Consider the following 21,837-nt stretch of genomic DNA (forward strand, 5'->3'; position numbering starts at 1 on the left):
TTTTTCCACTTATTTCTCACGGTTTTTTCTCCAAAAAGAGAGAAAATGTCAACTCATTTCGAAAAAGCAAATCAAGAAAGAACACACAATCACTACATTTGAGATTTCCAACTACGTCTTTGTCATTACAAACAAAGCCCTCGAAAGGTAAGTTATATTATTGTTGCAGATATCAAGTTTGAAAATTTTTTCGTTGGTTGGAGCCTGAAAGAGCTATATGGGCACCTAGTGAGTTTCCTCTAAAATTTCATGCTCAAGTACGAAGTGGTGAAGAATTTTTCCTTGACTTTGATGAACAGTGGGATTCGGACGATGGTGAAAAAGTAATGTCAAACTTGCAGACTGGTGGATCTATTGGTGCTAATGTCATTGAAGTATTTGCTAGAAATGTCAGCTGGTGTTAGCAGTGTTTTTTTTATGTTAGTGTTAATTTTGTTGTTAAAATGAAGACAATGTAAACTAAACTTGTAAAACTCTGTTGTTTAAGTATTGACCTTTATTATAGTATATATGTTGTGTCATGTATTAATTTGTAGTATTTTAACTTTTTGGCATTTTTGTCATTGAAAAATAAAAGTGAATGTTCAAAGGCTGTTTCCACTTAATCTTTGAATATATAGAAATTGAACACAAACACTTAACACAAAAAAAAAAAAAAAAATTGACAATTGAACACTAACACTAAACATCAAGCTGAAGTTGGATTCCGAAAACATAACCTAAAATTGGATTCCAGAAACATTAAGTTGAAATTGGATTCCTAAATCTTAAATTCCAGAAACAGAAGCTAGAAATGTGAAAAAGAATTGAACAAAAACACTAAACAAAATTAATAAAAACATAAAATTGGATTCTATTAGAACATATTGCAACCTGATATAGTTTTCAGTGCCATATTACAAGTTTTGAGTGAAACCCATATCTACAAAAAAAGTAGGCCATTGAGTGCCATATTACAGACAAGTTTTGCCATATTACAGACAATTCTTCTTCAACGGTGAAGTTTCAAGTATTCTGAGTGAATTTTGCTTCTAGGGTTTGTGGTCAGTCGCCTCTCTTCCTCTCTCTCTCTCTTTAGAAACAAGTTCGATAATAGAAACCCTAATTTTGACATAGCAGTCCACCTTTTCATATATAAGGAGGGGTATTTTTATCTTTTATCCTTCACACCAATGTTTAGTTTGTGCAAGGAGACAGAGTGCTACATTTTTTAAATCACAGAGAGGTAATTTGCCTTTTTATTTATCACAGGGGAAAAATTTACTCTTTATTACTAACACAGGGTTATTTTGCTTTTAACCCTAAAAAATTATTTAGTGATAAATTGGAAATTTCTGTGGTAATAAATTATGTTCCATTATATGATAAAAAAAATTGAAAAGGTTATGTGAATACAGAGAGATCAGGTGTCTATAAGTTAGGCAAACGATAAGGTAGTTCAACTGATAAAATTGTATTGAATTACTATTCAAATAGCAGTTGCATGCGGTGCGGTAGCCACCATCGCAACGGGACATTTTAGAAATAAGAGTGAGGTAAATTGAAATTAACCCTAAAAGAATATGAAAAATACATGAGGCCATAGATTTGTAGGTCGGCAACTTGAGAAAGGAATAAGAGAGAAGAAACTTATTGTAATATTGGCAAATTGAGAAAGGAATAAATTTATTGTAATATTTGACAAGGGTACATTTTTAGTCCTATTTGTACCCTATATAATCAAAGTTGAAAAATCTAAATGGGCCAAAATCCTGAATTCAGAGCCCAGTTCACATTTCCAGTTGGGCCGAAGCTGTTCCCTAATATATGGACTGACTTCTTATTAGGGCTACATATATTTATAAGTTAACGTGACCAATAAATCTCCACATTAGGGTTTCGAGCTCTAGCTCTTCCCAACTGAAAGCGAAGCAGCCGCTCGACGGAGAATACCGGCATTCTCAGCAGCTCGATTCGGAACTCTAGCCATGGTATTTTTCACTTTCGGCCCGGGGTTTATGATTGTTTCCAATGATGATTTGTTTCTTCTAATCGACCGAACGATGTGAATTTTGCAGTCACTCGTAGCAAATGAGGATTTCCAGCACATTCTGCGTGTGCAGAACACCAACGTGGACGGAAAGCAGAAGATCATGTTTGCCTTGACCTCTATCAAGGGTATCGGCCGCCGTTTCGCTAATATCGTCTGTAAGAAGGCCGACATCGACATGAATAAGAGGTCTCGGTTTCCTTTCTCTGTTTTGTGGTGTTGTTTTATTTCACAGTTTTTGCTTAGCACCTAGCGTTACATGTTTTTAGATTATAACTATTGTTGTTTGTTAGTGGCTGTGTGATAATTTTCTCTGATAGGAAGAATTAAAGCTGTTATACGAAACTTTGTGTTTTGTATTTGTTCTCGATTTCGCTGTGTAAGTAATGGTTTGGTTTTTAAGCAGAGTGGGTTCATTGCATGTCTATATGTCCATGAGAACTATTTTTGTATCTGCAAGTGTTTGCTTTAGTTATTTATTCAGATATCATGCTGTTCCTTTTTCCCGTTGATTCCTGTTGGATGGGTATAATAATCTTTTTGCCAAAAAGGCTAATGTATTTGCTATAGAAATATTGTAATTTGTTTATGTGATCCTTAGGGGAACTTTGTTATAGCTATATTTGTTGGTTTCGAACCAACGACTTCATATAAGTTGTGAGGTAGCAGAAGACTGCCCGGAGCACACTCTGTGTCTGTGGATGTTAGAAATTTTCTTATTCGGAACACTGGAGACTTTTGGTGTTGGATATTCTTCTGTTGGCTATATTCTTGGTGGATGTAATCTAAAGTTGCTATATGTATGTACAGGGCTGGTGAACTTTCTGCAGCTGAGATTGATAGCTTGATGGTAATTGTTGCAAACCCCCGACAGTTCAAGATCCCAGATTGGTTTCTGAACAGGAAGAAGGATTACAAGGATGGAAAGTTTTCTCAAGTGACATCTAATGCTTTGGATATGAAGCTTAGGGATGACCTCGAGCGTTTGAAGAAAATCAGGTTTGACAATGGAGCTTTTCTCAGATTGTTATATTACTTAATCATATTTCTTGTATTTATGTTGCTCTGTCTTGATGTTTGTAGGAATCACCGTGGTCTTCGTCACTACTGGGGTCTTCGCGTGCGTGGGCAGCACACCAAGACCACTGGTCGTAGGGGAAAGACTGTTGGTGTCTCCAAGAAGCGATGAGCATCATCATCATTCTATATCATTATCATTGATAATTTTGTTCGGTCTTAGGCTTAAGGTATCACATTTAGTGGGTTTGATAATCCCTGGTGTTTTCGATTTGGGTATTCGATTACTCTTGCTCTTTTCTCATTTTTCTATTTTGTTGAGATTTACTGTCAAGTTTGATCCAATTTGTTTGGGAAGGAATGAGTAGGTTTTTGCACCCGTATCCTGTTTGTTCTGGAAAAGTTTTGATCTGAATTGATAGTATGTTTTTCTTTTCATCCTACACGCACCCGTCTACAGTTTGCGCAGACAGCCATTCCCTATGAGATAAGCATTTTGTTTCGTTTAAATTGAATTTTGCTTGCTAATACGGTTTTCTAATAGTGATGGAGTGCTCTGACAATTACCAAGTCTGTCGCGCGACCTAGTCTCTTACCCAGATTATCCTACCAGAGATATGTGCATCTCCACGACTCATTTTGACTTAGCTACTAGTATAAATCCTCTACACAGGCGGATGTTGGTGGTTCTTGGTGTCTTTCCTACCTGTTGTTCCACCTCATTTGCAGTATTTATAATGTTATTAACTCAGAGCTAGACGTTGTCCGTTTACCAAATAGAATGAATCACATCCCTGTCCTCTTGTTCTCCTGTCTTGCTATAATTTTAGATCTTCCAGAAGATGCACGCCAGAAGAGTGATTACTGTGATTTGTTCGGTATATGCATCCTCAATTCCCTGTAGGCAATTTGCTTGAGGAGCATAGAGAAGGCGTATTCTCATGTCGACCACGAACTTTGTTTAGTGATTTGTCATACTCAACTCATTCATAAGAATAGCCAATGTTAGAGCTGTTTCCCCGACTCGTGCAATGTTCCCTTCTGAATAGTTGGAAATGAATTGGATTGTTCACGAAGATGGAAATGAATGGGATCGTTCATTAATGTTCCGCCTAGTGCCACAAGTGCGCTTATATTTTCATAAGATGGAGTTTCCCCATACATTGGGCCTTACCACATTACAGAGATCAGACACAGAAGCTTCGTGCATCTTTGCATTTGTGCGTGACCAGATTATAGAAAGTCCAATTCGAGACGAGGCTATTAGCCCAGGGATTCTACTCAACGTGGATTTGTTCATTAGTCAGTTCAAAATACGTACATGTACACGCCAAATCAGCAAGGCACCCTACCTCCACAGATTTTGTACAACGCGTATGCAAGAAATGCCCAACAGAAAGCAGATGACTAGTCCCACCATCGCCAACCAAAAGACTTAGACAAACTAGGCACTTAAAAAAACTAGAGAAACTAGCAACATAACTACCACCCCAGTCTTCCGTATGAACATACAAAAACGCATCTTCATTCTTCCATCTCCACCTAAAAGTGCACACACCTTCACTGCTGTTCATTAAGCCGTGCTGCTGCCGCAACAGCAGCTGCCACGCCGCCTGGATGCGTGGCCAACTCGGGCTTGTTCCTAATCTCTGCCGATATTACTCCTTCTGCATCCTCTCTAGTCACCGGCTTGTCAACTGTCAGTTTGGCGGTTGCATCCTACAAAACATCAGAGAATCCGACATAAGCTACCACATGCTATCAGAAATAACAAGGTTGCATCCTACAAAACATCAGAGAATCCGACATAAGCTACCACATCCTATCAGAAATAACAAGTTTCAAGGCCGAGCCTGGAAATTACCACCAAAACATCTGCAAGCTTGGTCTTGTCCTCGTCCCGTGTAGTTAGGACATTACGCGCAGCAGCAGACTGAGCTTCTGCTGCTATGCCTCCATGGACCACATGGCCTAGTCCCGTGGCCCGAACTTCCGCCGCCTGTATCGCGGCAGCGTCACTTGCATCGATTGGCTTGTCTCCCGCGGAGAGCGCCGTGGCTTCCAGTGCTTCCCCGATGGTAATAGGGTCCATCTCCCCGCTCGTCGGCGCTGGAGTCTTTGTATCTTCTGTTGGCTGACCATATCGTCCCACTACCTGCACCCACCGACATAAAAGAGTTTTAGTATACTATCTCAGGAAACCAGTCCCTATTCTTTCTTTTATTTTTGTTGAAAATTAGAACTGATCAAGATGAATTCTTTTACTTGTCCGCCAATAGTTTCAGTTATGACGCGATAGCCACTGATGTCTGCTTCGGATACGGTGGCGCCCTGATCCATGACGATGTCAGTCATGTCCCCGTGGCCAACCACGCCTAGACGCTCGTTGATATCAGCGGCTGACTGCATTGAAGCCGCCGCACCCCCCCTAAGCGTCCGCCCCGGGACCTAGACGCTCGTTGATATCAGCGGCTGACTGCATTGAAGCCGCCGCACCGCCCTTAGGCGTCTGACCGAGTACGACGTTCTCTGCGGACTGCAGAATGGCGGCGTCTTGGGGTGCTACGGGTTGGGAAGCCAGTTTGCCCGAGACGTCGAATCGAATACATCACTTGATGGCTTCTGGCCTCTGTGGCTGTTCTTGACTCATTTCGTATGTATGGTATAAACAAACTAAGAAAGGAAGTTTGCAAGTAGATCTATTGATTCTCGCGGATTGGATTGCTTATATTTGGTAGAAAACAGAAGAGCGATGGGTTTGAAGTCTTATATTTATGTGAGTATGGAAGCGACGGACGGCGGTAGCGAAAGGGTGAGTGCAGAATGGGATGGAGAGTACACGTGCTGGAACTGCAAGAGTAGACATGTTACAAGTGTTGAGTTTTGATGCCCGGATTAGATCAGTGCCCTTCGGGTGGACTGCCGCTTGGCTGTATTCTATGCGCACCAATACACGTAGGCAGTGAAATAATACAATCAATTGGGCATTTACTTCAGTTGATGGGGGCCCAAGTTTTGCATCCGAGACCGGCAGATTTCAGTGTAGCACTTATACAATTCATCCCTCATCTTTAGCTGGATGATCTGTCACTCATTTAGTACCCCTGCAAATAGTCCGAAATGCCTCGTATTTTGAAGTTAAATTTACGTTGTTAAACTCCTACATTACTTTCATGACTAGAAAATTGGTGTAGCTAGGCATATTTACACTTTCTACAAACACCCAGGAAGATGAACTGGGGTGACTTAGGTGAGTGTTCTGTCTGAACTCCTCCTTTTGTTGGTTTATGGTGTTTTTTCTTCAATAATCGTTGAAATACCCACAAATCCCAATTTATGTAGCTGCGAATCAAAACAAAAATTCGGATCTGCGTGTTCTTTGTTCGGATTTGGTTTTGTTGTTGTGCAGAAATCTTGAGGAGGAGACGACGTAGGCAACAGATTAAGCTGAAAGGGTGGTTTGCTCGTTTGTAGTTCATAGGCTAGTTTATTGACTTTTTTTCTTCTTTTATTTTCTACAGATTATTGTGCTTCTTATGCAAAATTTTTATTATTTTATACAATGTAGCTTATTATGTTTGTTGGCATAATATAATGTTTTGCGTTAGATATATTTACATTTATTGTAAATATAGTTTTTATATTTATTTTTCATCGCATCTTGGAGAGTATTTTTTTTTATTTATATTGTCACTACAAAAAAAAATAGGATTTGAAACGGATCTCGTGATCGTTCCAAAGTCCGGGCTATACTGGAACAGACATTGGAGCTCAAGAGGAACGGGAAATGATCTATGACGTTATGATCTATATTTCCTATGTCTAATTTTTTTTAAACTGAAAAACCGTTTCAAATGGTTTTCAAAATAGCAGTTACAATGTATGTCCTAAGAACGTTCCAAATTTATAATGTTAAGCAATTGGAACTCTTTTTGGAACACATCAATAAAATTGGAAACGGTCGACCATTCCTCTATGTGAGAAAATTGATGTAAAAAAAATGACAATTAGTAAATGTGTCATAAAATAAGGTGCAATTTGGCACGATTTTAGTGCCCATATGGTCTAATATTACAAAAAAATTATTTCTAAGTTGGATTTCTAAATAAAAACTGTTGTATTACCAAGAATGTTGCATAATGTGTTCCAATTTAAAATGGTTCCTGTGTATTATTAATACTGTATACTAAGAATGTTTCAAAGAGAGTACAACGGCTATAATTCAAGTAAAAATCGATCCAATTTGTGATCCTAAAATTGTTCCATTTTCAATAATTTTAGTTCTTGATCTTTTTCTTGCAAATCATCAAGGATCAGATACATCCCGAACAAACATATAAAGAAAAACTATTCCTGAAAATAGGTAAAATTTCACTTTTGGTCCCACTAAATAGGGTCATTCTCACTTTTGGTCCCGCGCTTTAGGTGCTCAACACTTGTAGTCCCAAAACCCTAATTTTTTAACACTTTTAGTCCCACACCGTTAAAAACTGACGGAAACGGCACGTGACACGTCACGTGCCGTTAGTCAACTGGTATGGTCCATGTTGGTCAACAGCAAAATATCACTTTTGGTCCCACTAGATAGCGTTATTATCACTTTTGGTCCCACGTTTTACGTGTTCAACACTTGTAGTCCCAAAATCCTAGGGCCCGTTTGATTGTGTTTTCATTTTCATTTTTAGTTTCCAACATTTGGAAATAGGTAGAAATGCTTTATTGGTTTTTGTGCGAAAACTGATAATATATTTGGATTAGTTGTTTCCAAATATAGGTATATAAGTGTGAGAATGTTGAATATATGTATATGTATTTTTTATGTGACAGAAATTGGTTACAAGGGTTGACCAAATTGATTGAACATTTATGTCTTTTTCTATTCATATTTATGTATAGATATAAACATATATATTGTGAATGCCAAATAAAAATGTGAAGAATATACTTTATTCAATACTTTATTTAAATAAGTTAGGTCTAAATTAAATAAATAATTTAATATGACCAAGACATCAACAATATAATTCTGTTTATATTTTCAATTTCAATTTAACACCTTTAGACCCACTCTGTTACAAACTGATAGAAACGGCATGTGACAAGTCACGTGCCATTAGTCATAGGGGTGGCAGATGAGTCGAGCTCGCTAGCCGGCTCAACTTTGAGCTCGAGCTCATGTTTACTTGTTCACCGCTCGCGAGCTGGTGAATTTTTTTTAATTTTTTTTATATATTTAATTTTATATTTAATATTTGATCAGTTTTATAATCTAAATTGATCGTATATTATAATTATTAATCAATATCATATATTTTATTTTGAATAATAATAAATTATGGTACTTTTATTTATACATTTAATCTTTATACAAAAATAAATTCAATCAATAACTTAGTAAATTATAATATTGTTTATAATTAAAATTATTATTTAATATGATATATATAAACTTTATGTTATATTTTAATATATATTTGTATTATGTTATATATTTTTAAAATTGACAAGTAATTCACTTATAATTTTTTATTATTTATAAATTTATGTCAAAATTTAGTAATTTTTATGAATTAATCTAAAAATCATAATAATAATAATAATAATAATAATAATAATAATAACAAAATAATAATGATGATGATGATGATGGTTGAACAATTCTGATTATTATTTTTATTAGATATATAATAAGATTAAAAAGTTTAATCAATAATTACGATATCTTAAAATTTGGGCACCTAATTCATACGAAATTTAAATATATACAAGATTGTGTCTATTAGATCATATCAGACGGTATGATTTAAAATCAAATGGCCTGATTCAACGATACACCGTCTTGAATGATTACTCTTATGTTTCGATATCAGATGGTTTGGGTGTGTTTTTAGCATCTTGTTTAATTTTTTTCTTGGGTTTGGGTGTGTTTTCAGGGGACAATGATTTGTTTATTTCTTGTTGTTGTTGTTTGGTTTTATAAAAGAGTTGTAATGTTGTATGGAAGACCATTATTGATTAGCAAAATTTCTGAAAAATTTTGTATATAATGTTGTAAAATTCCTCTGATTCCCACCTCTATTCTTCTGCAATTTCTAGAACAAAATCGAGCTCGAGCTCGAAAATAATTTATCGAGCTTGAGCTCGAGCTCAACCTCAGTGAGCTCGTCAAGCTCGAGCTCGAGCTCAAACAAAGAACCCTCTCACACTCAGTTTCTTTTTCCTTCCCAGCCTCATTCATGGTGGCTCTTAGGCCTCTCTGTCTCTCTGCATTTTACCATACCAGTGGTATTTGACTGAGAAGTTGCAAGATTTGGTCCAGAGGATGACTCAATGAACACAGCTCAAACAAAGAACCCTCTCACACTCAATTTATTTTTCCTTCCCAGCCTCATTCATGGCGGCTCTTAGGCCTCTCTGTCTCTCTGTATTTGCATTCTTCTCACTCTCACTTACTCTGCTTCAGATGTTGAGTTACTTTTGATGAAGATTAAGCTTTCACTGCAAGGAACCGTCGAGAACTTGTCGTTGTTGTCCTGGAATGTCTCAGTCCCACTCTCCATTAGGGTTTTGGGAATTTAAAAGTTAGAGATGGTCAAAATAATTGACCGTTTCTAAATCCGCTCCAAGCAAATTAATTTTCACGCCTAAATAAAAAGTGGAGGAAAAATCACATCTAGGAACGGTTGTTATTTGACCGTTCCTAGATGAATAAAAATCAAATCGTTCCTAAATGTATAAATAACCATTCCTAATTACAATTTAAATGAAATTGTTCCTAAATGAATACTCCAAACTGTTCTTAAATATAAAAAAAATCTTTGTTCACTTCTCGGATACGATATCTCAACATCCGCGAGCCTAATTAATTCCAAGTTTAAACACATAACAATATTATACATATGTGAATACATCTAGTAGTCTGATGTAAAATCACAAGGTTTGATTGACAGTTTGCATAATTTTGAACCTTGTTGATTGTGAATCAGATACTAGATCTCACCATCCGTATAATAAAAATGTCCAAAACTTCATCGAACATAGTATTTTGTCATTTTAATTATATGCAATGGTCTGATTAAAATTTTAACAGTCGGATTAGGCGATCCAGTATAACTGTATAAGATGCTATTTACATCTATGTAAAACTAACAATCTTATATATAAAAATATACTTGATGTTATGAACATGTATCACTTTAATTCAAAAAATTATATGTTTGAATGGTCTTAATTAATTTATGCTCTACTTCTATCTGATCATTAACATGTGTGGAATGATATTTTTTTTATTTTTTATTTTTTTTATTTAAAAGGGAAAAGAATTTTGGCACAATATTAGGAAAGTTTTTATCTTTTTTTAAATATAGGAACTGTAATCTAAATATTCACTAAAAATGATATTGTTTTTGAATTAAACAACATCGTTTCCCGTAGTTAGGAATGGATATAGAAACATTATAACCAATCGTTTTTAAATAAATCAAGAATCTGACCAATGCACATCAACTGAAACGACGTCGTTTTGTCTATTAGGATGGGTTTTGGAACGCCTTTTTAAAAATTTGATTGTTCCAAAGGTCGTTCCAAAATTTAATTATATAAACAACACTTAACAGATTTTTTTTCTTCCCCTTCCTCCTCTCTCTCTCTATATGTGCCGCCGCTTTTTTGCCTGCCCCACTATTCTCTGTCCGTTAGCCGCCGTCATTCGCCCTCCCTCCCACTCTCTCTGATCGAAGGTTGGTTCACTTTTTGTTCTTTTTCCTCATCCCCCATTTCTTTCTTACAATTTCCCCCATTTTTTGAAAATATTTTCCAAAATATTTTTGAAATATTTCAGAAAATATTTTTAGAAACGAGTTTTGAAAATATTTTCAAATTTTTTATTCTATTTTTTTATTTTTTATTTCTTGAAAATATTTTTGTTTTATTCAAAAAAAAATTGTGTAAAATTTTCAGAAAATGTGTATTTTCTGTTTTTTTTTTCAAATTTTTTTCTAAAATTTTTCCGAATCCAAATATGTATTTTATAATTAAAAATAATTTTCAAAAAATTAAAAATAATTTCTTAAATTAAAAAAATTTCTGAAATTAAAATATTTTTTCCAGAAATTAAAATATATATTTTTTTCTAAAATTCAAATATTTTTCAGAAATTTTTCTAAAAATATTTTGAGAAATTGATATTTGCATATTATTGTGTAATTTAGGGAATATTTTGTAATTTAAAAAATTATTGAAAATATTGGTATGTAATAATTGCATAAATTTGTATTTTCTATAATTACTGTGTAATTTATATTATAATCTGTAATTTTTTAATTATTGTGTCATTGTCTAATTTCTGAAAATATTGTTTATTTTAGGTCGATCATTATAAATTACGAGTAAGTTGTAAAGATACTAAAAATAAAAATATTTTTTTGAAATTAAAATAATTTTTTAGAAATTAAAATAATTTCTAAAAATATTTCAGAAAATATCATTCATTTTTAGAATTCTGCATATTCTTTTACAGAATTTAATTTTTTTTATGAAATTAAAATACTTTTATGAATTTTTCAGGATTTAAATTTTCATATTATTGTGTGATTCAGAGCACATTGTGTTTTTTTTTTGTGTAATTAGGGTATAATAGTTTAATTTAGGCAATTATTGAAAATATTATTCTGTAATTATTGCTTAATTGTATAATTTCTGCGATTATTATATAATTTAGATCATAATATGTAATTTTTTTATAATTATTGTGTAATTGTGTAATTTAGATCATGTTGTGTAATTTTGGTAATTATTGTGTAATTGTGCATGTAATTTCCGTAATTTATTGTGAAATTTGTGTAATTGTCACAGTTGACTGCCTCCGCTATCGCCCAGCACAGCTTCTAATAGATCCCCTAGCACAGAATGACGTTGAAATGGACGACCTGATGAGGAGGGTTTAAATTAGATTTTAATTTTTTTTAATTAATTAATCGAATAATAATAATTTATACTAAAATAATATATTTTTTCTAATTCTTCATGATGTTTGTTACATTCTATTTCATATCTATTCAATTAATTAGATTCATAAATATAATTAATTAAAATTTTATTAATTTAATTAATTATTTATTATAATTTATTAAAATACATAAATTAAATTATTTATTAAATACATAAGTTAAAAAATTTATAAAAATTTAATTAATAAAATTAAAAATTAAGAATGATTTTAGTAATTTTAAAGAAAACAAATCTAAACAAAAAATCATTCCTAATACCAACGCTAAAACAATTTTAAAGATGTATTTATAAATAAGATTGATCATTCCTAAAATAATTACAAAATATTGTTCCAAATAAAAAATTGACCATTCCTAATTCTATTTTGAAATTTGACCTCCAAACAGTTTCAATAAGCATTCCTAAATACTTTGAAAAATAATAGCAAAAATACACAATTGCAAAAGCACCCCTTTGCTTTTAAGCTCAGTTTCAATTTAGTCCTTTATGGCGGTTGGCAAATTGAAACTAGGTAGATTGCATTATAAAAATATTTATACAATTGACAATAATTTAATTAAATCTTATACATAAACATAATGGCAAAAAGTATAAGCACTGAACATACAAATAAATACATATTAAATACTGTGATAATCTTAACAACGTAGTTGAAGGTACTTGTATAGTTGTTTGATTGTTGCACATAGACATATATACGACATATGATTGAAATGTCTTCATATGTATTTCATCTTTATCTGACTCCCAAAAAGTCTCATCACTTCGGTATATGTTTTTCGAAAAAAAAAAGACGAACTTTCATTATTATTCATTTTTAATAAAAGAAAATTTTTGTTAATTCTTTTTTAACACCCCTTGCCCCATAGAAATATTGAATATAAAGAGGCATTTTGGTTGCCACGGTGATTTTGAAAATGAACGTTTAAATGCCCCTCAAAAGTAAGTAAATAGATCCGAAATATATAAAATGCAGTTAATCCTGCTGTGGCCCAAGCTATTCTTGTGAAAATCGGCGAGTACAACCAACTCTCATTAAGAATTTCATCTTTTGACCAAAAACAACCCATTCAGTGACTTTGGCGCTGAACGTTCCCAAAAACGAATGGGGTCGGGTCAATTCAATAATAGATGTCTTTTGGCATTCCACCCTTCCTTCTCCTTTCAGGACCTATCCGAAGAGAATTCAATATTTCTTGATTGTGAATATCTAAACTGGTTGTTCGTGGTTCAAAAATTCTTGTTTGGCAGTTCATACCATCCATACATAGTGTTTTGATCTAAGGTTCCAATTCTTCTGTGTTTCAGCAGTAACATATTGTTCCATGGAGCTAAGGTCCAAAATATGAAAGAAAGAAGTGTTTCCACCACTCTACCACCCAGTCAATTCTGTTCAACTTAATATCTCTTTCATAGCCACATAACTTTTCACTTGTTAAAGTAGTTCAACACATTGTTATACGTTGAACAGATTGTGGCACCGTCCGTGGTATTTCTGTGAGTCCTTAGAATGAGATGATGCCAGAAAGGATTTGGACTCACTTTCATCCTTCCCGTTCGTAGCCCAAGGGACACTCTTTTTATGAGGTGTTGCAACAATCAAGGGGTAGTTCATACTTTATAACTCATACTTTTTGAGTCGATTTCAGGAAAAAAAAAAAAGAATAAATAAAAAAGAGTGGCAAAGTGATAGAAAAAGAAGTCTGATCGATTTTTTAGTCTATTTATAAGAGGATTATATGAAAAATGTAACCTATTCTTTCGTTTCTTTGGGCCACTGGCCATCTGCCGGGAGTTTCGGATTTAATATCGATATTTTAGCAACAAATCTAAATCTAAGTATAGTGATTGGTGTTGATCTTTTCTGGAAAGGGAGTGTGTGTGAATTGTTTATTTCAAGAATAGGCTAGATCCAATCCATAAATAAAGGAAAATTTTAGTTTGGATTTGGCCCAATCGAATCAAAATCAATATATAATAAATACACTTACTGTATAATTAATATACAATTAAAAAAAAAACAACCAATAGCGCTACGAAATCCAATCGGGTTGTCAATAGCTAATTTTTAACCCGTTTCATCAATAAATCTAACTCTACTAGTGTTGTAAGTTTCAGACAAGATTACGGAAGCAGAATAATGCACATCAATACATCATGACCAAGACATGGATTTCGTGTTTTTTGAGGAAATATTTTCCACTTAATTATAAAAGCGTAAACTTCTTCGTATACATAAGCAGAGTAATTTCTGAAACGTGAAGAGAAGCATGGAAAAGGTAAACAGTAATTTCCAGTTTTACAGTAGCAATTTTCATCCATTAGTTATAGTCAAAATCTCATTTAGTCCTTTAACTTTCTAATATTCTAAAAAAGTTCTCTAATTTTTTAAATTGTTCAAATTTGGGACATTAGTCACGAATTTTATCCAAAGTCGCTGAATTTTGAAACGCCACATCAGATTCAGGTATCAGTTTCCATCGACTTTGGACAAAATTCAGTTTTTAGTATTCCAAAATTGAACAATTTCAGAAATTAAAGGACCTTTTTAGAATTCTAAAAACTTAAAGGACTAAAACGAAATTTAGCTATAGTTGGTGGACCAAAATTAAAGATTTAATCCTTTACAGCACGAGAACAAGCCTCCGTCCTCCAATATCACCCATGTCATCCTCCTCGGCCCCACCATCCACTTCCTCCGCCCCCTTGGGCACCGTCACCACCAGCTCGCCGTCTTCGTATGTAGCGGAGGCCAGCTCCGGCAGCATGATTGCCGGAAGCCTAAACCGCCACAAATCGAGCTCTAAATCAGTTCCCGACAAGTCAACCACGCCGGTTCCCCGTACAACCACCTTGGTAACCCCAGGGTAAATCTCGACCGTATCGGCCCAGACCTCACCGCTGATGTCATCGGTAGCGGCGGTGAATCTGAGGCAGTCGGAAGTCTCGTCGATTGACACGTCGGCATCGGAGTGAAAGGGCAGCTCTAGAACCTTCGCAAAGATGTGGGGCAAACGCCGCAGTTTCTTTCCCCGGCAGCTGTTTGCCTGAGCTAGCAGCGAGACGAGGTTGTAACGCAGAGCGATGTTGGTTTGTCTGGGCAGTGGGTGAACCTTCATCTGGAGCAGAATTGGATTTTGCAGAACGGAAAGATGAAACCCAGAAGCAAACTGAGACAGAAAAACCCAGATGGAATTTTGAAGCAGAGATTTGATTTATCAGGAAAACAATCAAGAAACTCTGATGAAATGAAACCACAAAAGAGAAATTGATACAGAGTTCAGAATTTCCAAAGAAAGCGACTAAAAAATTTTGAGGTAAAGAATTAAGAATGGATTGTTGAGAGAAGAGTGAGAATTGAGTAGTGTAAGAAATGCGATTAAAAGAGCGTGGAGTGGAGAAGTTCGTGTGTAAATTCCTGGGTTTTGAGAAGGAAAGAGACAGAGAGAGAGAGAGAGAGAGTAACCAACAGTTTGCAAACTCGACGTTGCTCAATTTTCTCTCTTTTTCAAATAGAAATGATAATTAATTATATCAATAGCAATAGTTTAAGTGATATAAAAATTTAATTAATAAACTTATATTATAATAATTAAGAAATAAGAGCAATACGTAATTAATAAACTCACTTTATAACAAATTAAAAAAAAATATAATAAAATTTAATTTATAAAATTTCAACTTTAATTATTACGCTAACGACCGTAGTGGTCCTCAATGTTGCCCTTCTTTACTGTGGCATTTATAGAGCTTTGACTTGTGATTTAGTGAAATATTCCGATTTATCTTGATTTGGTGGATTTTCTGATTTTTTATTTTCAATTACATTCATTAAATTAATGAAGTACATCAAAACTAATTCAAATTAAATAAATAATTATATATAAAAAATACTGTAGAAATAGGCAAAATTTAATACTATTATTTTTTTTGACCATTATAGGATTTTAGGCCCCGACGTCACTGTTAGAAACAAAACCTCATTTATTGAGCGATTATGTAGTTAATGATGTTGCCGTGTGTGTTATGGAAGTTACCCTTTTCCTACGTATTCAATGATTTGAATGTTGGTACTTTGAGTCAATTTGTAAATTTGAATATATTATGTGGATAAATAGGGTGGCATTGTCCTTTCGATAATATTTTATACAAATTTACTTTTAAAAAAAACTAATATATATATATATTTATATATTAATTACGAGCAATCAACATGGAAATTACATATTACTTCCTCCAGGATTAATAATGTCATTTTCAATACCATGCGATGAATAGTGTAGTGAGCAATTTCCAGGAAGGATCCTACCCCCCAATGATTATATTTTTTGATTGATTGGTTAAATTACGTGGAAGACAACACAAGCCAAAATACGGAATTTTTGGGCATGCATCTATGTCTATTTCATTTTTAAATAATAAATCCATCTATTATTCCACAAGGGCTTGAAATTTTTATTCTTTTTAGTTTAAGATTGGAATTATGAGTTGTTTATAAGAACACCTATAAGTTACTTGCTAGTGCAACTCTCATATTAGTATAAGAAATTGAATCGCCTTTCCCGCCTGCAAGAGACGTTTTGCTGACGAATTATGAATTTTCACCCGCACTCGATCTTTCAAACACGTATAGACTTCATGTTTCGATTCTCAGTGATAATTGGTAGGTCAAGGTATTTAACATGCTTATCCACCGCCACAATTCCAATGAGTGATAATTTCACTCAGTATGTTTTTGCTAAACACTGTCACTGACTTCTCTCGACTAATTTGGGAACCCGAAGCCCTTTCAAAGTCAGCCAATAATTGTTTAATGCAGATCATGGCATTCGACATATCCTAGGGTGTTGTCCGCGAAAAGTAAATGTGAGACTATAAGTGCACCTCTGCTTATCCCCACTCCTTGTAATCGGCCCAGGCTCTCTTCCCGTTAAATTAGTTGGCTCAATATCTCTGCATAGAAGAGAAACAAATATGGGATAAGAGGTTGCTTTGTTGGAGACCCCTTTCCGATTGAATGAAACTAAATTGATTACCATCAAACATTAACAAATAGGAGACTGACACATGGATAGCATAATTAGTGCCAAAAAAGCAAGGATGGAAGCCTATTATATAGAAAATACTCTCTCAAGGAAACACCACATATCTCGATCATATGCCTCACTAATGTCGAGCTACCGTGGCCTACCTTACCCCAATATTTGTGGGATAAGACATAATTAAGTTCATATGCAATCAAAAAACATTATCAATGATCAATCGGCCAGGAACAAAAGCAGATTGGGACTCAAATATGAGACCATTAAGAAAGTACTTCATGCAACCCTAGGGCCTTATACGCAATTTTATATAACAGGTTGCACAAGCTAATAGGTCTGAATTATGTCATCGAGTTCAAATGAGCACATTTTAGGATTAAAAAAATGTGTGAAATTCAATTTAGGTATGAGATTATGGTGGTTTAAGAGGTGTAACATACAAGTAGTCACATCAAAATCAATAATGTGCTAGAAATTCTTAAAGTAAGTGGGGAACAAACCATCTAGGCCTAGGGATTTAAATGAATACATTTGCGATAAAGCTAAATATACATCCTCATTAGTGAAGGGTCGAATCAGTTCCTCCTTCATCCTCTCCACTACCCTCGACACCAGTGACTCAAGAATCTCCTTATAAGGACTAAAAGTATTCAAGAATTAACCCCCGAACACCTTCTTATCAGTAACCATTGCCCTATTATTGTCACACTGCTGCCAAATTTCATTCCTCCATTTATGTTCATTAGCACGTGCATGAAAGAAGGTCGTGCTTCGGCCGCCCTCTCACAGCCATTGTGCTTTGCCACGCTGCTTCAGATGAGCTCCTTACTCTCCAAGCACTCTTCGTGCTCATCACGCAGCCTCCCTATTTGTTTTTTTGCATTCTGGGTCACCATCCCAAATTTAAGCTTCCCAATCTGTGCGTTAAGGTCCTTGATTCAACGAGTTATGCTATAAAAGTTAACTCTATCCCGGGCCTAAAGAGCAAAGTTGCAATTTGAAGTTTGCTCAAGATGCTCTCGGTTGCTGCCCTCCCAAACTACACCAACCACTCCTTACAGGCCTCGTCCCTCGACTTGCTTTCAAATTTGAAAAGCTTGTCCACTAACTCGACCCATGATTTCGGTTTGTGCTCAAGCTCAATCAAGTGGGCATGATAGTTTGAGCATCCAACAGGGATGTGTGAAACCATATTCCTTGGGAATGTCTATGCCCAGCCTAAGCTGCTGCACCCCCGATCAACTCATTCACATATCATCGTCATCTGCTCTTTGTTATTACGCTAGGAAAAAACTTCTCCCTAGTCCTAGGTCCAACGGATTGCAATCTACGAGCCATGCTCGGAAGTTCTCAATTTGCCACGTAGTTCACGGTTGTAAGTCTTTCTTTTCATATTGATGGAGTATTTCATTAAAGTCGTCTGCTAGAGACCAAGGCCTAACCTATTGAATGTTGACCGTTTTAGTAAGTCTCACGATTCTTTCCTTCTCATTGTTTTCGGATAACTACAGAAACCAGTGAATCATTAGTGTGCATATTTGAATGCATTGCACTAGGCGTCAACATCATTATCTAAGTAAGAATGAATCATAATGTCAGCCCACCTCCCGGCCCTTTGAGTCCACCCAAATGCCATGAAGATTAAAGTTTTCCTTCATATGATCACATCTCCTTGTTGAGAGCTTGGTCTCGAAGATGAAAATCAAACCGAGGTCGTGAGGTCGAAACAGATCTTTGGGTGTTCGAACTGTCTAAGGGGACCCCATTCCCTGACAATTCCAACTTAGGAATTTCATAGCTAGAGGTGCGCTTGTGTTTGGGCAGCCTTTGACGAATCATCATGTTCATCAATCAGTTGCCTCTTACATTTCTGCACTGCCTCCGGTGTGTCCTTGAAGATTGCAACTCCATAGCATCTCTTACTCGAGGATATCCGTGTTTCCCCTTGCCAGTCTTCCCGTAAGTCGTGGGTTCATCCTTCTACTCCTTGTTGTTGCATAAAACTCAAGTGGAATATTAACCAATGTTGTCCCCGTTGTGGAACTTTCAATTTGGTGTGGACCCCCTTACGTAAGAGAAAGACTTGTATCAACCTCCCTCGACGACGACAGGAATTCCTAGGTTGTCCCCGCTTCCTTCATGTGTCTTCATTAATGCAGTATTGTCCCTGAGCTCCTCCTCTGAAGTTCCCTTCTCTATGTTGTGGGTCATGTGTGTCGATGGAGCCATAGCTATGACCATAGATGGAAGTCCTGATCCTTCCTGATTGTCCTCAATCATGCATAAGTATTTGTTAGTATACATAATTGATGCGTGCAATTTTAGCACGGTTCCAATGACCTTGCATCTTGATGCTGGATTTGCGCTAGTTTAGCAAGAGAACGTGAGAAAAATGACCTATAAAACAAAATGTTAGCACTTTGATGCTTAAGTTAGTCCCGAATTTAGGAATAAATAAATATAGAGATAAATCATAATGAGAAATTAAAGTAGAAATAAGAATTTTTTAAGCTAAATATAGCAAAGGTACGAATTTGAAGTGGCAAAGAAGTAGCAAGATAGTTTTGAGATTGTTAAAGGGGGGTCTGTTGAGGGGTGCCGTCCATATTTATAGAGGAGGGGTCCCTCTTTGTAGGAACTCCAGGGAGAGCTACGTGTTCGAGAAGGAAGGCAGGAATCTGAGGATAAGGTACGACCTTATCCTTTTCTTGACTTGAGTAGTATGATTTTGGACGAGAAAGGACTCCTTCTACATAAAGACTTTTGCTCTGCAATGAGTCCTTCTAAGTTGAGAAGTCCAACTTCTTGAGGACACCTCCTTTATCTCAAATTGGCATTAGAATGGTACAGCAGTCCTACGTACTGGGCCTACTTCTTGGGCCGAACTTGGTGTGGAGGTTTCTTTCTTGCGCGGACCCTGATGTGGCGAGCTTCCTTCCTAGGTAGAACCTAGCGGGCTCCACTTAGATTGAGCTTAGGTCTTTCCTCTTGGGCCGAGCCTGTGGTAGTTGGCTCCCCTCTTGGTTAAGCCTAGTGGGCTCTCCCCTTGGACCGAGCCTGTGGTAGTGGGCTCCCTTTTGGGCTAAGCCTGACGCTTTGTGGAAGGGTTGTCACCATCATGGGCTAACAATCTCTTCTTGGACCAACCGTTTTTGGGGCATACTCATCATTCAATCCCCCCCCATTCTAAGGAGGAAGTATGCCTCCTAACTCTTTAGAGTAGGAGTCCTTGTAACATGAGAAGAAGGAACCCGTCTTCATGAGCTTAACGCCTGTAAAGGAGGAAGGGTGCTCCCTGACTCATTGGACTAAAAGTCCTTTTAGCACGGGAAGAAGGAACCTGTCTTCATAAGCCTGTCGTTTGCTCTCTTTACCGCCTCCTGCAGCTCCTTGGGGAAAGTGTGTCTCCACCTTTTTATCAGATAGATTTAACAACGGCAATCATGGCAAGAGGGCGCATTTCCTTGGTAACTGCTGCAGCCATGTTAGGTAACCCCTCTCCCACACACGTGGTAACCATCCTCACCCTAGCGGTTACTAAGGGAATGTGGGTTAAAATTCCTTCTTCAGCAGCTTTTGGTTTTCTCTTTCCTCCTCTTTCAAAAGTTTCTCTTTGAAGCGTAAGTGTCTCCAACTTTTGCAAATGTCTTCCTCCAGCAACTCTGTGTGTTTCCTTAAGGAGACCTTTCTTAGCGATGATCCCTCTAAATCAACTTCCAAGAGAACAGACCCTATTCTGCCTCCTTTTGGAAGGGGCTAGAGGAGGAGCCTAAGACAGGCCACCGCTGCCGCCCGACAACTGTTAGATAAGGATACAGATGAGGAGATGGGGGAGAACGAAGGTGAAAGTTCTTCCCTCGAGGAAGAAAGAGCGGTGAGGTCCATAGCAGAGGAAGCAGGGACCCCCGAATCTTCTTCTAAGGACGAGGCGTTTGGATCTCCTTCAAGAGAAGAAAAGAGAACGGTCCTTTAGGGGGATGAGAGGGTTCCCCAATCATCGATAGACTAGGGGCCCTCCACTCCAAAAACCTTCTCCATAGACCATCTATTGTAAGAATGTCATGTTCTTTTCGCCTTTCTTGTATATACTCATTCTCCGATAAGTTTTCCTATTTATCATCCTCCTATTCGCTGCACAATTACGATCTGGTTTGTGTTTTTCTATTCCTATTTTTTATTCTGAAGTTGCAAGGATTTTTCAAGTTCCCCTGAATCAGTTGGTTCTAAATTCTTTCAAGATCTTGGCTGGCTTTTTTATAGCTCTTCACTTTCATGGTCATGATGTAACTACGCATCTTTTTGCTAAGTGTTATCGCCTCAAAAAGGCTGAGAAAGGGTTCTTTTGTTTCGTTCCCCGTAAGGGGGTGTCATTCTTGTCCCCTCCACATCCTCTCATGCATTGGAAGAACAACTTTTACGTCATCCCTCCTCATGTTTGGCATTTTTCTAAATAATGGATCTACGAAACCCCTCCCCCTGCGCATGTAGGGCCAAGGACAACAACCTTGTCCTCCTTGTTGGATAAGCTGAATGCCCCTATTCTTGCCGGTCTTTAGTTGATTAGAGGCTGTTGGGGCACTTCGGGCTGGCCCCTAAAATCGAGCCTTTAGGGGATTATTTGTGTATTTTTTTTTATTTCAGTCTGTTATTACATCTCCTTCTTCATGCTTTCTTGAAGTACTGGTGTTCCTTGTTTGTGTGCAAAGAATATAATGTCCAATAAGCTCATAAGGGATCATG

The 21,837-nt window shown here is 36.2% G+C and overlaps 3 protein-coding genes across 3 annotated transcripts; 1 reads left to right on the forward strand and 2 right to left on the reverse strand.

Moving 5' to 3' along the window:
* Positions 1,849-3,429, forward strand: LOC105165300 (40S ribosomal protein S18). The gene is made up of 4 exons (XM_011084270.2): positions 1,849-1,970; positions 2,058-2,218; positions 2,840-3,028; positions 3,113-3,429. Exons 1-4 carry the CDS (start codon positions 1,968-1,970, stop codon positions 3,216-3,218), a joined length of 459 nt encoding a protein of 152 aa, XP_011082572.1. The 5' UTR covers positions 1,849-1,967; the 3' UTR covers positions 3,219-3,429.
* On the reverse strand, positions 3,430-6,539 carry LOC105165301 (late embryogenesis abundant protein D-34). The gene is given in 4 exon segments (XM_011084271.2): positions 3,430-4,765; positions 4,911-5,201; positions 5,312-5,421; positions 5,495-6,539. Coding segments are annotated over 4 exon segments (762 nt in total). The 5' UTR covers positions 5,697-6,539; the 3' UTR covers positions 3,430-4,606.
* LOC105165302 lies at positions 14,229-15,542 on the reverse strand. Its single transcript, XM_011084272.2, has one exon. The coding sequence runs from the start codon at positions 15,172-15,174 to the stop codon at positions 14,680-14,682; it is 495 nt and encodes a 164-aa protein (XP_011082574.1). The 5' UTR covers positions 15,175-15,542; the 3' UTR covers positions 14,229-14,679.

The sequence above is a fragment of the Sesamum indicum genome, linkage group LG6 (assembly GCF_000512975.1).
Source record: "Sesamum indicum cultivar Zhongzhi No. 13 linkage group LG6, S_indicum_v1.0, whole genome shotgun sequence".
Lineage (NCBI taxonomy): Eukaryota > Viridiplantae > Streptophyta > Magnoliopsida > Lamiales > Pedaliaceae > Sesamum > Sesamum indicum.

Excerpts from the sequence above, each read along its gene's own strand:
- LOC105165300 (XM_011084270.2), top strand. Across the intron at positions 2,219-2,839 it reads GACATCGACATGAATAAGAG|GGCTGGTGAACTTTCTGCAG; the intron begins GTCTCGGTTTCC and ends ATGTATGTACAG. Across the intron at positions 3,029-3,112 it reads GAGCGTTTGAAGAAAATCAG|GAATCACCGTGGTCTTCGTC; the intron begins GTTTGACAATGG and ends TGATGTTTGTAG.
- LOC105165302 (XM_011084272.2), bottom strand. The coding sequence starts at position 15,174 with ATGAAGGTTCACCCACTGCCCAGACAAACCAACATCGCTCTGCGTTAC.